This window comes from Lipotes vexillifer, unplaced genomic scaffold (genome assembly GCF_000442215.2).
Source record: "Lipotes vexillifer unplaced genomic scaffold, Lipotes_vexillifer_v1.1 scaffold456, whole genome shotgun sequence".
Classification (NCBI taxonomy): domain Eukaryota; kingdom Metazoa; phylum Chordata; class Mammalia; order Artiodactyla; family Lipotidae; genus Lipotes; species Lipotes vexillifer.
Window position 1 is genome coordinate 819,079 of NW_006789438.1, and position 17,203 is coordinate 836,281.

At 37.0% G+C, this 17,203-nt stretch overlaps 1 protein-coding gene across 1 annotated transcript in view; it reads left to right on the forward strand.

Moving 5' to 3' along the window:
• SLC5A12 (solute carrier family 5 member 12) overlaps positions 1-17,203 on the forward strand; it is a 46,896-nt gene that overhangs the window by 13,101 nt on the left and 16,592 nt on the right. The window contains exons 5-9 of the mRNA XM_007462605.1: positions 2,446-2,600; positions 2,721-2,861; positions 7,544-7,673; positions 9,068-9,156; positions 13,787-13,899. Of these exons, the coding sequence (XP_007462667.1) occupies positions 2,446-2,600; positions 2,721-2,861; positions 7,544-7,673; positions 9,068-9,156; positions 13,787-13,899 (628 nt within the window). The remainder of the gene's footprint in view (positions 1-2,445; positions 2,601-2,720; positions 2,862-7,543; positions 7,674-9,067; positions 9,157-13,786; positions 13,900-17,203) is intronic.

Genomic DNA, 17,203 nt, shown 5'->3' on the forward strand with positions numbered 1-17,203 from the left:
CGGCAGGCGGACTCTCAACCACTGCGCCACCAGGGAAGCCCCTTAAAGATTTTTTTTAATCCTTGAATTGCTGGGGATTAAGACATTTAAAATTTTTAGACTCTAAATGAAAAATTCATGGCAAAATTTCAAGCGGACTCATTTAAATAAAACAATCAGAGTAGAAAAAGGGAATTAAAACAAAGCAAAACAAAACTGCAATTGATTTAAGCAAGAGAAGAAAAAAATACACAAATGTAGAACAAATAGAAACCAAAAAGATGTCAGAAACAAGTCTGGATACTTTAATAATCACAATAAACAAAAATAAGCTAAATGTACTACCTCTTGATTGATTTCAGTGTTTCCCTCCACCCTGCATGCCTCTGTTAACTTAATCTTCTTAAAACATCCATCTCTTCACGCCACTTGACTGACCTAATTCTCTCCTTGCTTCCCATTGTTCACAGGATAAAGTGTAAACTTCTTAACCTAGTGTTGGAAATCTTTCAGTCTGTGAGTCAATCCACCCATCTAACCTCTTCTCACCACACCTCTGTTCCATCTCCTACCTCTTGCCGGAACACAGGCTTCATTGTCTCACCAGACTGGTGAGACATTTATCTAACACTTTTGCTCATAGAGCAGTTTCTTTACTCTGTTAATCCTGTGGATGTGTAGCCTAGCTAAGATAACCAGTGGAAGAGATTTAAAAAATAAAAATAAAAATAAAAAAAAAAGAAAGAAGTGATTCCTGCCATCCAGGAGTTTGCAATCTAGGGAGGTAAGCAGTAGAACCAAAACAACAGACTGATTAAAATACCTAAGTGACACTCAAGGCACAGTCAGGATTCTAGATGAGTGGTGTGTGGGTGTGTGTGTCTCTTGCTATATGAAGGAGTCATAGAATCAGAGGAGATTTCATGGTAGCTTACAGCTACCTTAATCTGCCTTTTGAAGCACATTTGTTGAAGTGGTGATGAAGTGGTTTGTTCTCTTGCCCCAGGTCTAGCTCAAGTTCAGGTTTATGCATATAACCCATGCCAAGTACCCTCTGAAAACTGAGGTCTTTGATATTTGGTCTTCATATCACTAAAATATGATATTGTGATTTGGGTTTAGAAGTCTTAATGTCTTTAAAGAAAATCAAAATACCACTCTTGGAAGGTGGAAGTAAGAGACTGAATATTTCTCAAATTGGAAATAGAACAGAATATAGAAACACAATGCATGTGGAAGGGACTTTTATGTCTATTTTTAAATTGCATTTTAATTTTAACTACACGAGAAATGATGAGACGAATCCAGTGTCTTCTTTCTTCTCAAGATAAAGATGAAGCCTGTCATCTTTTCACAGAAGTTCTTGACACTCTGGGGGAGTAACCGGGGAGAATTCTATTTTTCAACGTTAAAAATACCACATTCTTTCATTCACATAGTGCTTATTCATTTTCAAAGTACTTTTAAAATACATCACTTCATTTAATCTTTCCTAATTTGCTCATGGCACCTTTGCCATGTTCCTAAGGGATTCTCCAGCAGCCTCTTTCTTTCCTCCTTTCTTCTTGCCCACATAGTCCCAACTAGAATTGTACATTGGAATCACCTGGGGAGCTGTAAAAACACTTAGAACTGGGTCCCAGCCCAGACCTCAGTTTATTCAGAATTCCTGGAGATGGGGCTCAGTCATTGGTTTTTTTGTTTGTTTGTTTCCAAATTCCTCAAGTGACTCTAAAAAGGATCCAGGTTTGATAACCACTGCTCTAACCTATTGCTGAATCACTGTCTCCTGAGCTCTACTGTTAGATTCACCCTCCTGACACTCTGGTTTGCTCACCTCATTATCTGACCATCCTCTAGCTCTTAAAACACCTTTCTCCATGAGTGTCTGGAATCTATCATTCCTTCCTAGTTCTTTTCTTCTTTTTCAGTAGCCTACCATCTCAGTTTCCCCAAATTTATTCACTGCACTAAATTTCCAAAAATTAAAATCTCAAATTGTACAAGCAAGACCCAGGTGATCATCCTCAATAAACCTGGCACATAAAAGGTGCTCAGTGATGAAAGAAAGAAAGGGAGGAAGGGAGGAAGGAAGGAAGGAAGGAAGGAAGAGAGAAAGAAAGAAAGAAAGAAAGAAAGAAAGGAAGAAAGAAAGAAAGGAAGGAAGGAAGAAAGAAGGAAAGAAAGAAGGAGGAAAAGAAGGAAAGAAAGAAAGAAAGAAGGAAATAGAGAAAGAAAGAGGGAGAGAGAGAAAGAGAGAGGGATGGAGGGAGGGAGGGAGGAAATAAGGAAGGGAGGAAGGGAGGGAGGGAGAGAGAAAGAGAGAGATTGAGAAAGAGGGAGGGAGAGAAGGGGGAAGAAAGGGAGAAAAGGGAGAAAGAAAGATGCATTAGCAGAGAGGCTGTGCAGAAATGGAAGAGTTGAGACTTCATTTTTAAGAACTCATATCCATTCTCTTCATTTCAGGGAGGACTAAAAGCAGTGGTGTGGACCGACGCATTTCAGATGGTTGTCATGACTGTGGGCTTCTTAACAGTTCTCATTCAAGGATCAGCCGATGCTGGTGGATTACACAATGTATTAGAGCAGTCAGCAAATGGATCTCGACTAAATATATTTGAGTATGTCCAATGCTACTTTTTCTTGTTTTATAAAGATTTAGCCATATGACCTCGTCACCTAAAATAATATTTGGGCATCAAAGGAATGTATTTGTTCACTCACTTCTCTCTGCTTCATAGCTTTGATGTAGATCCTCTCAGGAGACACACTTTTTGGACAATCTCAGTGGGAGGAACTTTTACATGGCTTGGAATCTATGGAGTTAATCAGTCGACCATCCAGCGATGCATCTCTTGCAAAACAGAAAAACATGCCAAGCTGTGAGTTATTAATGAACATTTCAATATTTTTTCTCTGCGCTTTATATGCTTCAAATGTGTTTGTGTGTGTGCGTAAAAGAGAGAAAGACACAAAGATTCATTTAACCCTTTCAACAATTTTTTGAGTCAGGCATTACTATTCCCTTCTCCACAAGGAAGTGGCAGTGCTGGGATTTGAACTTAGATCTTTCTGTCTGCCTTTGTTCACCATCATTTGCTGCTTTCATTTACTGAGAAATTACTGGGTTAAATTAGGTGCTGTGGGAAGCAATGCAGAAAGAAGCAGCACATATTTCTTACTTACAGTTTCTGTGATGAGATGGCCCTCATCACTATTTCCATCCAGCATGTGGTCTCTTCAATTACTATTTTTATTTTGATGGATGTACTGTAAAAGTTTCCAAGGAGACGTTAAAAGAAGAAAACCCAAGGTAATGAAGCAAGTCGTAACAGGGCTTCAGCTGCTCCAACTCCTGCCCGGATAACCAGTCACCAGTTTTACCAGGTCTGCTTACTCTGAAGGACTCCACAGAGTTGCAACTTAAGGCTCTTTAAAACCATGCAATTCATCCCACCCTCTAGAATGGAGACCAAAGGAAGTTATGCACTTTTTTTTTTTTTTTTGTAAAACTGGCAGAAATATGTTAGAATTTCATTGAAAATGGGCATTTTATCCTCATTGCTGCTACCCGAGGTTCCAGCCTCTGCAGACTTGTCAGAATGCCGTTAAATTTTCTTGAAGTGAGAAACAGCCACTATGAATATTTCCACAACTGATCATAAAATACTTTCAATGCATAGTTTCTTATTTAGACAGAATAATGGATATGGATATGGTTCAACATTTTGTAACTTGAATTTCAAAAGGGAATATATTACTTACATAGTTAACATACCCTCAGAAGGAAGAAGTGAAAGCATTATCTACTGTTCTATCAATTCACTGGTAACATATTCATATCCTATTACAATAAATAATATTAAACTCTCTACACATGTGATCATCACTTTCTCAAATAGTTGAATTACTAAAAATGTATTTAGGATCAAATATAATTTTACCTTAAAATTTACTTAAAATTAGAATTCATTTAAAATTCTGCATTGAAATAAATTAGAGTTGACGATATCTGACAAGGGAAGAATCATTAGGTGAAATAAATAATAATTCTCTGTTAAATCAAGGGGTTTTTAAAATCTTATGTGCTTGTGTTATACTGTTTATTCTTGTGAACATGCCTAATTTCTCCCTATTATTATAATAGTACCTAAAAGTTAGGGAATGTACTTTTTTCATCATTTTTTCAAGAGGCCAAGAATAGTACTTTGTGCTTATTAAATATTGATTACTTATTGAACAAAGTAATGCTTCAAGAAGGTCATGCTTGAATGTGTGAATGTGTAAGCACATAAATGGACACATATATACATAAGAATTTATGTGTGTGTGTGCGTGTGTAGGAGTGTATATATGTATATTCCGGCATGTGTACTTGTGCTTGTGTATCTTTAGATCATCTTGTTTAGCGGATTGGTTTAAACTAAGCCACCCATTCCTAATAGTTTCTTGGAATTTGTTACATTAGTATTTGATGGGTATGAAAACTGTCAGAAAAGGAGAGATACTCATGAAGGAAAAAATACATATAATTTCCTAAGCATTTAGGACTGCCATTCCTGGTTCCACCCATCCCCACTCCCATGGAAGGACCAGAGCTATGATGGGAATTTTGTTAGAATAACGAAAGATGAAAAAATAAAAACTGTCTTTAGAAAAGACGTCCCTGTAAGAATCTTAGTTGATTTAGTTGATACAATTCAGGAGTGATAAATCAGTCCAAATGGTTAGTATGGTTGAAGTGCACACAGCTGGAGGGGAGATTGCTATAGTGGGGATCTAGTGGGACCTCTCATTTGTCACACAACTGGAGCCTCAAGGGCACTTCCAGGGCAACTGGGGGCCACTCAGAACCAGCTGCCAACAGACTCTTATCTAGGAGGCTCTATAGAATGTTGATTACGTACATCACTTCTGCTCAATTATCTGAGAGCCTGATGTAATTTGGACATTCCATCAGGGTTTAGAAAAATCTCTGCATCATAGGTAGGTGAAAATACATCCATAAAGTTCATACTGAATGTGGCCATAGGTTAAAACCAGAAGTGACCCATTATAGATGCATTTAACTGCATGGCCAGAATGCTGATTACTCACTAAAGACAGCTTCATCTTAAGCCAGATCTTCCTCACACTTAGGAATAGTATCACTTACCAAGTCATTTTAGACGTGCTCCCTGGAAGCTGCTTTGGACGCTTTTGTTTCTAGACTTCAGTTTACATTTCAGGACTGCAGGTAGAAGATGAGGCTGTGACAGCAGGAGAAGCTGGTGCAGGTTACCAGGTCCCTTCCCATCACCATCTCATGTCCCAGCTAAGATGAGCACATCCACACCCAGTCACTTAGGTTTCATTCTCTTTGTCTTTGTTTATTTTCTTTATATCTTTTATTGCATCTAAAATCACCTCGTTTATTTATTTCATTTTGGTGATTATTACCTGCGTCTAATCCCAGAATATCATCTTCATGGGGGTGGGCTCTGGGTTGCTCACTGCTATGTCCTCAGTACCCAGAAGAACCTGGTACATAGTGATGCTTCATAAATATTTTCTGAATGAGTCGATGAAGTGGCTTAAGTTGCAAACAGGAGAATTAGCCCTGTAGAGAATTAAAGTCTATCTCTAAAGAAAAATATAAGTTCAAATACAAGGGCTTTAACATTCTATTATACAATTTTGCCACTGATTTCTCATTTCCCATAGTTGACTGGTGAGTTTTTAAAATTGTTTTGAATAATGGCTATATAACCTACATATGGCTGTATAACCTCCATATATTTTTATGGAGTATAACTCATTCAATCCTCATATTAGTCCTATAATAAGAAGTGAGGCAGGTATGTTAACACTCTTTTTACCAAGGATTTAACTGGCTCAGAGTCTTAGTGACTTGTCTGAAGTCACACAGTTGTTAAGAATAAAGTCTTCTGACTCCAGGTCCGATGCTTTTTCAAAAAAGAAATGATGTAAAGAGTATAACCATATTGTAAAGAATTTCTATCTTTCATTTATTCATTTAATCATTTTTAACAAAAATAAAATAATCTGTGTCTGCTATGTGCCAGCACCATTTTGTGCTCTGGGGACATAGCCCTGTGTGTGTTCAAGTGGGGGACACAGATAATAAACAAATAAATATATTATACAATTTCAGATAAGGATAAATGCTATAAAGATGTAAAGCCATATAAGGAGTAGAATCTGATGAGAGAGCAGGGAGTGACCTTTCAGGTAAAGAGGCCTATCCAGGATATGGCCTGAGAAAAGTTTGAATAGAATTTGTCTAAATGGCAGAAGTAAGAGTACAGCTAATTCAGTTTGCAGATATTGACCATTTTATGTATCAAATGTATTCCCCAAAGGCTATGTCTAAATCAACCTTTTTCAAACAAAAGCAAAAACAGCTAAAACTCAAAGATAAATATGGTTGGAATAATCCCAAGGAAGGAATTTCAGAGATAATACCCTTTCCTAATGTAAATAATGTAAAATAAAAATTTCCAAATGGGTTGATTATTTAATATATTTGCTTCATAAAAGAATACTTTGATTTAAGGGTTTTCTGAAAGTCAGGTACACCTGTACAGCAGGGGTTTTATGGGGCTTTGAAATGAATATGTGTCCTTACATTTGAATGTGAGTGCATCTGAATCCCTTCAAACAATGGCTGAATCCCAGGAAATGCCTCCTGTTGCTCTTTGGGCCCCCTGCCCCTTGAAACACTCTCCAGAGCAAGATTGTTTGTTCTCTCACTGATTCAGTGTGAGGCCAGCTGACTTTCAAGTCTTCCCTGAGATTTAGAAGATGTGTAATATTTTGACTTTCAAAGAACTGTATGAATACAAAATAACCATAGGATACTTACTACAAATGCACTCAAACTGAAGTTAAACAGAATGTTATAGAATAAAAAGAATTGTTGTAGAATAAAAAGAATTGCTCCAAAGAATGTGGGGAAAATGACTTTAGGTTTTTCATACCTTCTATTGCCTTTTAAAAAACTGAACTTTAAACTTCATCTGATTTAATCTCCAAAGCGAATATTTCCAAAACGTGTCTGCTTCTACATTTATCTCATCATTCCTCTGGAATAAAAGATGTTAAAATGTAAGTTGGCTTTTTGACAGTTTCATGAATTGAGTGGGGGGAAATTACTTGAAGTTATATAATATGAGTGATTGATACGTGAAATTTCATCCAAGGAAATAGACCTCACACTACACATTGCAACTTTGCAGAAAAGCTATTTCAAAAGCAAACCCATCAAAAATCTACCTTGTTCAAATTTCATAATCAGTCTAAAACTGTAACAGGCCCAAACAAAAAGAAATGAAAAAGTATAAAAAGTGATGATTTTTAAAAAATTGAAATATAATCGACTTGTATTAGTTTCAGGTGTATAACATAGTGACTTGATATCAAAATGTATACATTCTTGAAGGCTATAGAATTTTATTTTATAGCAAAAAGGCCCCCCAAATTTTACCTTGAGTCTTTGGTAATGCCCTCACCACACTGTAATATGACATAGAGTCTACCAGTAGATCCATGTGTTATTTTCTAGAGCCTTGTATTTCAACTTGTTGGGCCTCTGGGTCATTCTGGCATGTGCTGTCTTCTCTGGCTTAATCATGTATTCCCACTTCAAAGACTGTGATCCCTGGACTTCTGGTATCATCTCAGCACCAGACCAGGTATGTGCTCCCTTGGGGCCAGTGGGGAACAGCTGAAATGAGTGTTTTTCTGGCCATCGATGCTGAGCCTTTCTCTTTTTCGACCTGGACCTCTAGGTATTTCCCAAACCCCAAAGACTTGATTTCTTTCCTCTCCTCTTGGGTGATATTATCACAGATCAGGTTCTAATACTGGGGAGTGAACATGTAAAAAGAAAGTATCTTACCTTGTCCTTGAAGGCAAGGACTGGGGCCAGGGCAGTGCTGGGGAGAGTGGAAGAGGACTTGAACCTATAGCTTTGGTTTTCAATGCCACCATTCAATTCTTTTTTTTCTATCCATCACAAGGTTGATTAATGCTGCTTTAATCTCAGATTGAACAAAATGAGCCTTATTTCTATAATGCTTCTGCTCATGTCTTCTCATTATGGCTTAAACAATATCACCCCAACATATTACATTAAGCATGCTTTTTTAAATTAATTTTTATTGGAGTACAGTTGATTTACAATGTTGTGTTAGTTTCAGCTGTACAGCAAAGTGAATCAGTTATACATATACATATATCCACTCTTTTTTAGATTCTGTTCCAATATAGGTCATTACAGAGTATTGAGTTCCCTGTGCTATACAGTAGGTTCCTATTAGTTATCTATTTTATACATAGTAGTGTGTATATGTCAGTCCAAATCTCCCAATTTATCCCTCCTCCTCCTTTCCCTCCGGTGATCATGAGTTTGTTTACTACATCTGTGACTCTACTTCTGTTTTGTAAATAGGTTCATTTGTACCATAATTTTAAGATTCCACATATAAGTGCCATCATATGATATTTGTCTTTCTCTGACTTATTTTACTCAGTATGACAATCTCTTGGTCCATCCTTAAAAACTCCATTCACGGAGAATATTCTCAGGAGGAGTTATCATCTCTATCCTCTCCCCCTACGTATACAACTCTCCCACTGTGTCCTGTGGCTGTTCCTCTCCCACAAATCTGGCTCCAGAGTAGAACCATAATACCTAGACTCCCTGAAGACCTGTTTTAAGCATTTGTTTTCAGGATTTAGTTTCTAAGATTAAGGGTAAACAGGCAAGAAAATAGCACACATTGCAAATGTAAAAAAAGTTAAAAGTTCCGGAATATTCTAAAGTTCATCCAACATTTTCCTTATATGACTGTCCCCTTCCTATCCCTTCCCCTCCCCTACAGCTGCACCTCAGGTCCATGGAATTGGATTGATCATCACCTCATTTGTTAGCATTTAACGATAGTCCAGGCAAATTCCTTTATTGTTATTTTCTTTTTTTCTTTTTTTTCCCCACCTCCTTTTGCTAAAAAGCTACAATACAGTCCCACATTTCAGACACTGCTGATGAGACCACTAATCCCATCTTGTCTTGCCTCCTCTTCAGCTGATGCCATACTTCGTCATGGAGTTATTTGCCACAATGCCAGGACTCCCAGGACTTTTTGTGGCTTGTGCCTTCAGTGGAACTCTGAGGTTAGTGTATTGACTACTTGGCAATAACGTTCTGATAATGATGATGGTGAGGATGGTGATAGCAAGGCAACCAGGATGACAAGAGTAATGGTGGTAGTCATTATCAGTATTACCGAGTATTCACTGTGCGTCAGCTGCCCTGCTGAATGCCTTATATGCATTTGCTCATTAGTTGTCACACATTATATGAGGCCGAAACTACTCGTTATCATCAGGTTACAAATAAGGAAACTAAGATTTAGCAAGGTAGATAACTTACCCATGGTGAGACAGTAAACTACAGAGGTGGTGTGTAAACCTAGGTCTGCCTTTGTACTAGATCTCTCTGTTTATTTTCTCAACCTTGTCTGATGCCAACTGCCCCCGTGGTTTCGCATCACCTGAACATAAGGCAGCTCTCTCTGCTGGCATTTCTCATTCAGCTGCAATACATTCTTACACATCTATCCTTTGCAATCCATTCTCTCCATATTCAATAACACATTTAGGCACATCCATATCCAAAATGTAAGAACATCCATATCCAAAATGTAGACATTATTCTAAGTACAAAATTTTTCACACATTTATTCTAACAAATATTTTAGAAGGTTTATATTATGCCAGGCACAGCTGGTGACAGTGGGGATACTTCAGGGAACAAGACTAGCATAAGTATTGCCCTGATATAGAGTTTTCATTCTAGCAGACATGGAAGACGGACAATATATAACTAAACAACAACAAAAAAGACAAGGTATTGTTTGATAATGACAAATAGTATAAAGGAAATGACAGAGTGATAGCCTAGAGAGAGGTTAGGTTTGGGGACTTTGTTTTTGATAGGGTCTTTAGTGAACTCCTATTTAAGTATATGACGTTTGCGCTGAGATCTAAAGTGTGTGGAGAAGCCAGCTCTGTGAAGATCACAGGCAGAAACTTTTACAGGCAGCGGGAGGGCAAATACCAAAGCCCCAAGGAGATAATCTGTATGGAATAGTTCAGGATCTGAGAGAAGAGTTGAAGCATAAGGAATGGGGAGGACAGCAGATGGGGAGGAGCCTAAAGAGGCAAGCAGGCATCAGATCAGGAAGAACCATTATGAAAGAATAAAGAGCTGGCATTTCATATTAAATAGGAAGCTTTGAAGCAAGGAGGTTTGATGATGTCATACAACTGAAGACTCAGTCTTTGTGGAGGGAAGTGGCTATCACAAAAGCAAGAGTGGTGAAAGTGGGTGACTATACAGGAGGCTTTTGCCTTAATCCAGGGTAGACATGATAGTGACTTGGAGAATGGGGGCAAGAGTGTTGAGAGCAATGGACTAAAACATTAAGACAGTATCACGTTTTTAGATTCCACATGGAAGTGATATCATATGGTATTTGCCTTTCTCTGTCTCACTTACTTCACTTAGTATGATACATATTCCCTTGATCAGAAGTGGGGTTGGCTACCTTTCCATACTTTCACTGGCCGTTTGTAGTTCTTTTTCTGTAAACTGCCAATTCATATTCCCTTCTATTTTTTTCTTTTGAGTTTTCTTCCTTATATATATAAGAAAATAGCTTATTGACATATGTCTCATTTTTCTCATCTGTCCTATGTATATTTGCTTTATTAATAGTATTTTTGAGTATGTTGAGCTTCTATTTCATATTAATCAATCCTTTTACATTTTTATGGTTTCTGGGTTTATATCATTCTTATGAAGGCTTCTCCATTCCATGTTTATAAATAACCATCCAGATATCAGTTGTCCCATTATTTTTTAGTAAAAAGCCACATTTTCACCACTGACTTGAAATGCTACCTTTATCACAACCTACATTCTTTTATATATTTGGAACTTTTCCTGGATTTTCTTTTATATTCCTTTGATCTATTTGTGTACAGTTATGAAAATACTAATAATTTTAGTGACTAAGCTTTAAAGTTTGATTTAAAATATGTTAGGTTAGTATTTATTCATTATATTTCTTTTACAGAATTTCCCCTGATATCAGATTTTTCCTAATTATTTTCAATTAATTCTATAAAACTTGGATGTACTCAAATCATAATACCTGCAAGTACTTTTGAGTTCTCTTCTTTTCTAATAGTTACACTTCTATGTTCACTCTTATGTAATTATGCTTTGAAAACAATGATAAAAAATTGAGGGATTACAGAAATCCTTGTTTTGTTATGCACTTTATCTTTTTATTTTATTTTTTAATAAATTTATTTATTTATTTATTTTTGGCTGTGTTGGGTCTTCATTGCTGAGTGAGGGCTTTCTCTAGTTGCGGCGAGCAGGTGCTACTCTTCCATGCGGTGCGTGGCCTTCTCACTGCAATGGCTTCTCTTGTTGTTGGGCATGGGCTCTAGGCTCACGGGCTTCAGTAATTGTGGCAGGTGGGCTCAGTAGTTGTGGCTCACAGGCTCTAGAGCGCAAGCTAAGTAGTTGTGGCGCACAGGCTTCGTTGCTCCGTGGCATGTGGTATCTTCCCAGACGAGGGCTCGAACCCATGTCCCCTGCATTGGCAGGCAGGATTCTTAACCACTGCACCACCAGGGAAGTGCCTGTTATGCACTTTAAAGGGAATTGTTCTTGGATTTTACTATTAAATATGATTTCAGGTTTTGGTTTAAACTATATTATTTATTTACATTTTAAAATATTTACATAAAACTAATAAAACCATAAAAAAGAACAAAAATGCATATATTTATTCTCATTTAAGAAATATTTTTATCAGGGAGAAATATTGAATTTTGGTAAACTATTGGCAGTTTTGAAATGAGTATTTTTTGCTTTTTTAGCTTTTGGCATATTAATATGTTGACATTTCAAAAATAGTGACATCTCTTAATTCATATAATGGCTTTAAATTGCTTATGGTATAATTTTAATTTAGTGTTCTGCTGAATTATTTTTACTAATATTCATTGTAGGATTTTGTATCAGTAATATAAAATCATATTTTTCCGTGGTGTTGGTATTAGTATCTCAAGGAAACTAAGGACAGAAACGATGAACACCAGAGGATCAAACACAAGTAGGGTGACACACTAGCTTTCATTTTGTCCCTCCCTACAGAGCTTTATTTATTTCTCTTAAAGCTGACTCCAGAATGGAGAAATATAGCTGTCAACAGATTAATTCCCCCATAAGAGTATGGTTAATTCTTTTGATCTCAAGTGCAAAAATTCCAAGAAAGAGACACTGGATGGTACATATTATAGAGAGATTACTATTACTATAACATTAAGGAGGGTGTTGGGTTAGGGAAAGGGAAAGACAAGAGTGGGGGGTGGAATAAAGAGATGGTGGTTGAGCGATAGGAAAAAAAAAACGATTTTCACCATCTTGTAACAGTTTTAGAATCTGATAAATTGACATATGGATAATACGTCTGACCTCAAAAGCAACCCAGCAAAGGTTCTACAAATCTCCTCCCTCTGGGCCAAAATCAGCTTTTTGTTCCCTCCCTCCCAATGGATTCAAGGGTTAACGCTAATGTTCGAAACTTTCAGATGATGGATTTTGAGCCATATATGTTGGGAGTATGGAATTTTATGTTATTTGATCATCTCCTTTCCTTATTTGACTTGCATGGATCTACAGATAGAAGAGGAGTCTTATGGGGAACATCTATTCTACTAGCTAAAATATTCCCGGTCTAGATGAGGAATTTAATAAGCTTTCATGCTATTCTGCAAAGAAAACTCCAACTTCTTGGGTTTTCTGTCCACTAAGCGAGTTTTAGGGCTATAAGACTGAACTCTCGAAAGTCAGAGAGAGAATATCAGAGCTTTTATGTGCTTTTGGTCTTTGCTTGCTTCCTAGTCTTATCTTTGCCCCTTTCTCCCTTATTAATCGCATACTAGTCACACTGGGGCTTCCTGTTGAATGAAACAAGTTTTCCACCTGTAGGCATTTACTTGTAATTTTCCCTTTGTTCTAAAACATCTTTTTCTGAATTTGCATGGGTCCTTTCAGTGCCTATCTTAACCATCACTTCCTTTGGGAAGAATATCCTAACTTCATATCGGTTTAGGCCTCTGAAAGACATGATTTCATAGCTCTGTTATTTTTCTTCATAACAATTGTAGTCAATTGTATAATTGGTTGTTAAATGTCTATGTCACCAAGTAGAATGTAAGCTCTATGTCTTTCTGGTTCACCATTGTATGCCTAGTACTCAGAATGAACAGATGCACAAATGGTATGAATGAATGAGTGAATGAATGGCATATTGTACTGATTCCTGGATTAGGATAGTCAGTACTTTCTGCCTCAAGTTTAACCTTCACACACACACACACACTCACACACTCACACACACACTCACACACACACAATCTCTCTCCTACTGCATGCTAACTCATTTAATGTCTTGTTAGGGGAATCAGTCAGAGTTCCAGCACATGGAAGCCTAGCTTCTTCACTGGAGTTAGAGGAAGACATCAAAGAGCATTAAGCACAGAAGCAGCTTTGAAGAGTGAGTAGACAGGTCATGTAGTTCCCCTGAAGTTCCAGAATAAGGACATATGTCTGTCTCTGTTTTTTTCTAGAGCCCTGCCTTGTCTATTTGCCCTGGACACCAGGACAGGCCGGTCAGCTGTATTTACCTTGGACTATGTTCTCATTTTTCTCTCCCTGTAGCACCGTGGCTGCCAGCATCAATGCCTTAGCAACAGTGACGTTTGAGGATTTTGTCAAGAGCTGTTTTCCCCATCTCTCCGACAAGCTGAGCACCTGGATCAGTAAAGGCTTATGTAGGTACAGCCGGTGGAGCTTCTATTCCATATCATGAAATGAACGTGTGGTACGTGTCAAATCCTGCACACGCTATTCAGGGCACTCTGACAGGCACAAGTGCATGTGAAGATACATGAGGAATCTCACATGTCAATTCTTACACTTCTGGAGATACCAGGAGGGTACTAGGAAAGAATGACCAGTTAGCTTAGCTTTTACCAACCTTACATTCAACATTCCTCTGTGTTCATCCTACACACTAGATTCATCACATCAACACCTCTTGATTATGCCATGTATTGATCCTGATTAGTCTCTCCACAGAGGAAGATGCTCTGCTCACTATCGCCAGTCAGCTTGTCTAATAAAGCCAAATTCTCTTCTAAAGAGTCCTTTATTACCAAATATTCTTCATTGGTTTTTAATAGTTTTAGTAGTAATAATATGCAATATAAAATTATTTTATCTATAAGGATATGTTTAATATTATACTTATTTCCATTAAATTAAATTATTTATCAATTGCAAAACTAATACCACCTTGTTTTATACTGTAGCTTTGCAGTGTTTTATTTAAAATATCTGGTAGAGCAGCTCTTGTCACTTTTAGGTAGAAATTTTAAATGTTGCGACTGTTTTTTATCTTTTTTTGCAAAAACAAATTTGGGGCTGTTCATGTTTGTTTATTCTTTCAGATTAAGTTTAAAATAATTCACTGCATGTTATCTAGTTGCACACACACACCCCCATCTCAACGGAACTGCACTAAACTGAAAAACATATTTGGAAATAATTAACATCTTTATAAGCTTTCCATCTAGCAATAGCATTTTGCATTTAACACCATATTTCCTCTCTTAGATATTAATTATCCTCATGTCTTCATCCTTCTGCTTCTCCCCCCTCCTCCCTTTTCCTCTCCTCCTCCTTCTTCTACTTCTTTCATCGATATTATGAATGGAATGTTTTCCCCATAATATCTTCTAAACTGTCTACTATCAACGTGGAAATGCTATAGCTTTTTGTTTTTGTTTGTTTGTTTTGTAAAGCACATATCTGGCCATGGGCACAACTCTTGTTGATTCTTAAAATTTTAATTGATTTTCTAATAAGTGTGGTTATTGCCTACAAATATTGATAGTTTTATCGTACCCTTATTCTTAAATGCTCCCCTAATTTTGAGTTTGTGTTCTCCATATTCTTCATTATTTCTCCTATTTTCATAGCTTTGTCCTTTTCCTCTGCATGCTTGAAGGGCTCAGGTTTTCTTCTCAATGTTACTTTAAGTTCTTCACAAAGTAAATTTCTTAATAATAATGATTTGAATTCTGCTGTTGTGTTTTGTTCCTCACATTTTACTATAAAAATTCAATCATACAGAGAAGTTTAAAGACATTTACCATGATCTCCTGTATATATACCACCAAGATTCTCCATTACTGTTTTATTAAACTTGCTTTTTCACATATCTATCTAGCTCTCTATCCATCCATTAATGCATCATATATTTGATACACTTAAAAATAAATTGCAGACATCAGTACACTTTCCCCTAATTATTTTAGCATATTATTAACTAGAATTCAATAATTGGTTAAAGTTTTTTAAATGTAAAATCTACCCACAATGAATTGGACAAATGGTAAGTATACATTTGCTGAGTTTTGAAAAATGTGTACACCTGTGTAACTCAATCACTAAAGATATAAATCATTACTATCACCCTGGAAAGTTCTCTTGGTTATTCTGGTAATTCCTACTCCCAATTCCCTCTAGGGGCAGCTACTATTCTGGTATTTTTTATCATAGATCAGTTTTACCTCTTCTAGAAGTTCATATAAATTGAATCACACAGTACCACTCTTTTTTGTAAGGACTCCTTTCACTCAGCATAGTATTGTTGAGATACATCCATGGTTTTTTTTTGTATCAGTAGTTTATCCCTTTTTATGGCTGAGTAGTATGACATTGTATGGATTTAACTTTTTTTTTTTTAACTTCTACTGCTATTGATGGACCTAGGTTGTTTCAGTTTGAAGTTTTTATGAATAAAGCTGCTATGAATATTCTTGCACAGGTCTTTTTTGTAGACATGTTTTCATTTCTTTTTGGTAAATACCTAGGTGAGGAAGTGCTTGGTCAACTATTATAATTTTTAATTTCCTTATAGTTCTTCCTTATCACACCTGGATTCATCTTCATCTAAACTTATGGGTGTTGCACCCTACCTTGTTGTGTTTCCATGTCATTTGCTTTCTCTTGAACTGCACTTGTTGCATCATTGAATCTATGTGTTTTGCATCATATTGAAACTGCCAGTTTCTAAATACTTCTTTTTCTGGTTCTCAAGTATTTCCAGAAAACATATTCTGTATTTGAGTGTTCAGGTTAATTATTCATTTCCTTGTTTAGTAACATTTTGGCATGGATCCCATATTTCTTTTTTTCTTTTTCCTTATGCTTGAACAAGGAGAGATTGGTGCTGACCGAATGTTTGTTAACTGGGTAGTTGAATTGCCTTAATTTTTTCACTACCTTGCATAATGAGTTACAGCTAATAGCAGGTGGATTGGCATCACTCCTGGTGCAATTCCCAGTTTCTAGCAGATATTCATGAATATGCTGGGTAGAAATTTCTCTTATGCCCATGGTTTATTGTCTGATCCTCCGAGCTGATGTAGCACTTACAAAATCCATAGTATTTGCTGCAACTGTGGTGCTTTCTCTACCTCCCCCCACCCCACATTTACTGCTTTGTCTGTGGATCCGTACATTCCAGGTCTCCATGGAACCCCACCAATTTCCCCTAAACTCGCTGCCTTGCAGGTTGCTATTGATTGCAATCTGGTGGAAGTGTAAAGATATGGGGGAATATGAATCAATTCTCTAGTCAGCACAAAAAAGTACCCTGGGATTGAGGGGTGGTTGCCTAGAATCCCATTTGAAACAGATAACTGTTGGCCCAGCAAGAGGGTAATCGGTAGTAGAGAAAAGACACTTTTGTTATTTTCTTCAGGCAGGTGGAGTTCTGCTTATTCATGAAGTGAAACAGAATGAGGGCAAACATTGTTTATAATCTATCATCTTTAAATATAATGGGAACAATTTTAGAATTCTGAAAGGTGTTTATTGATCAAACTTGGATTTTAGTGTTGTGTGAGTTTCCTTATTTTTCTGTGTTTTATTGAGAAGTTGGAAAATATAGCATTAAAATTCGCTATCCAGGGCTTCCCTGGTGGCGCAGTGGTTGAGAGTCCGCCTGCCGATGCGGGGAACGCGGGTTCGTGCCCCGGTCCGGGAAGATCCCACATGCCGCGGAGC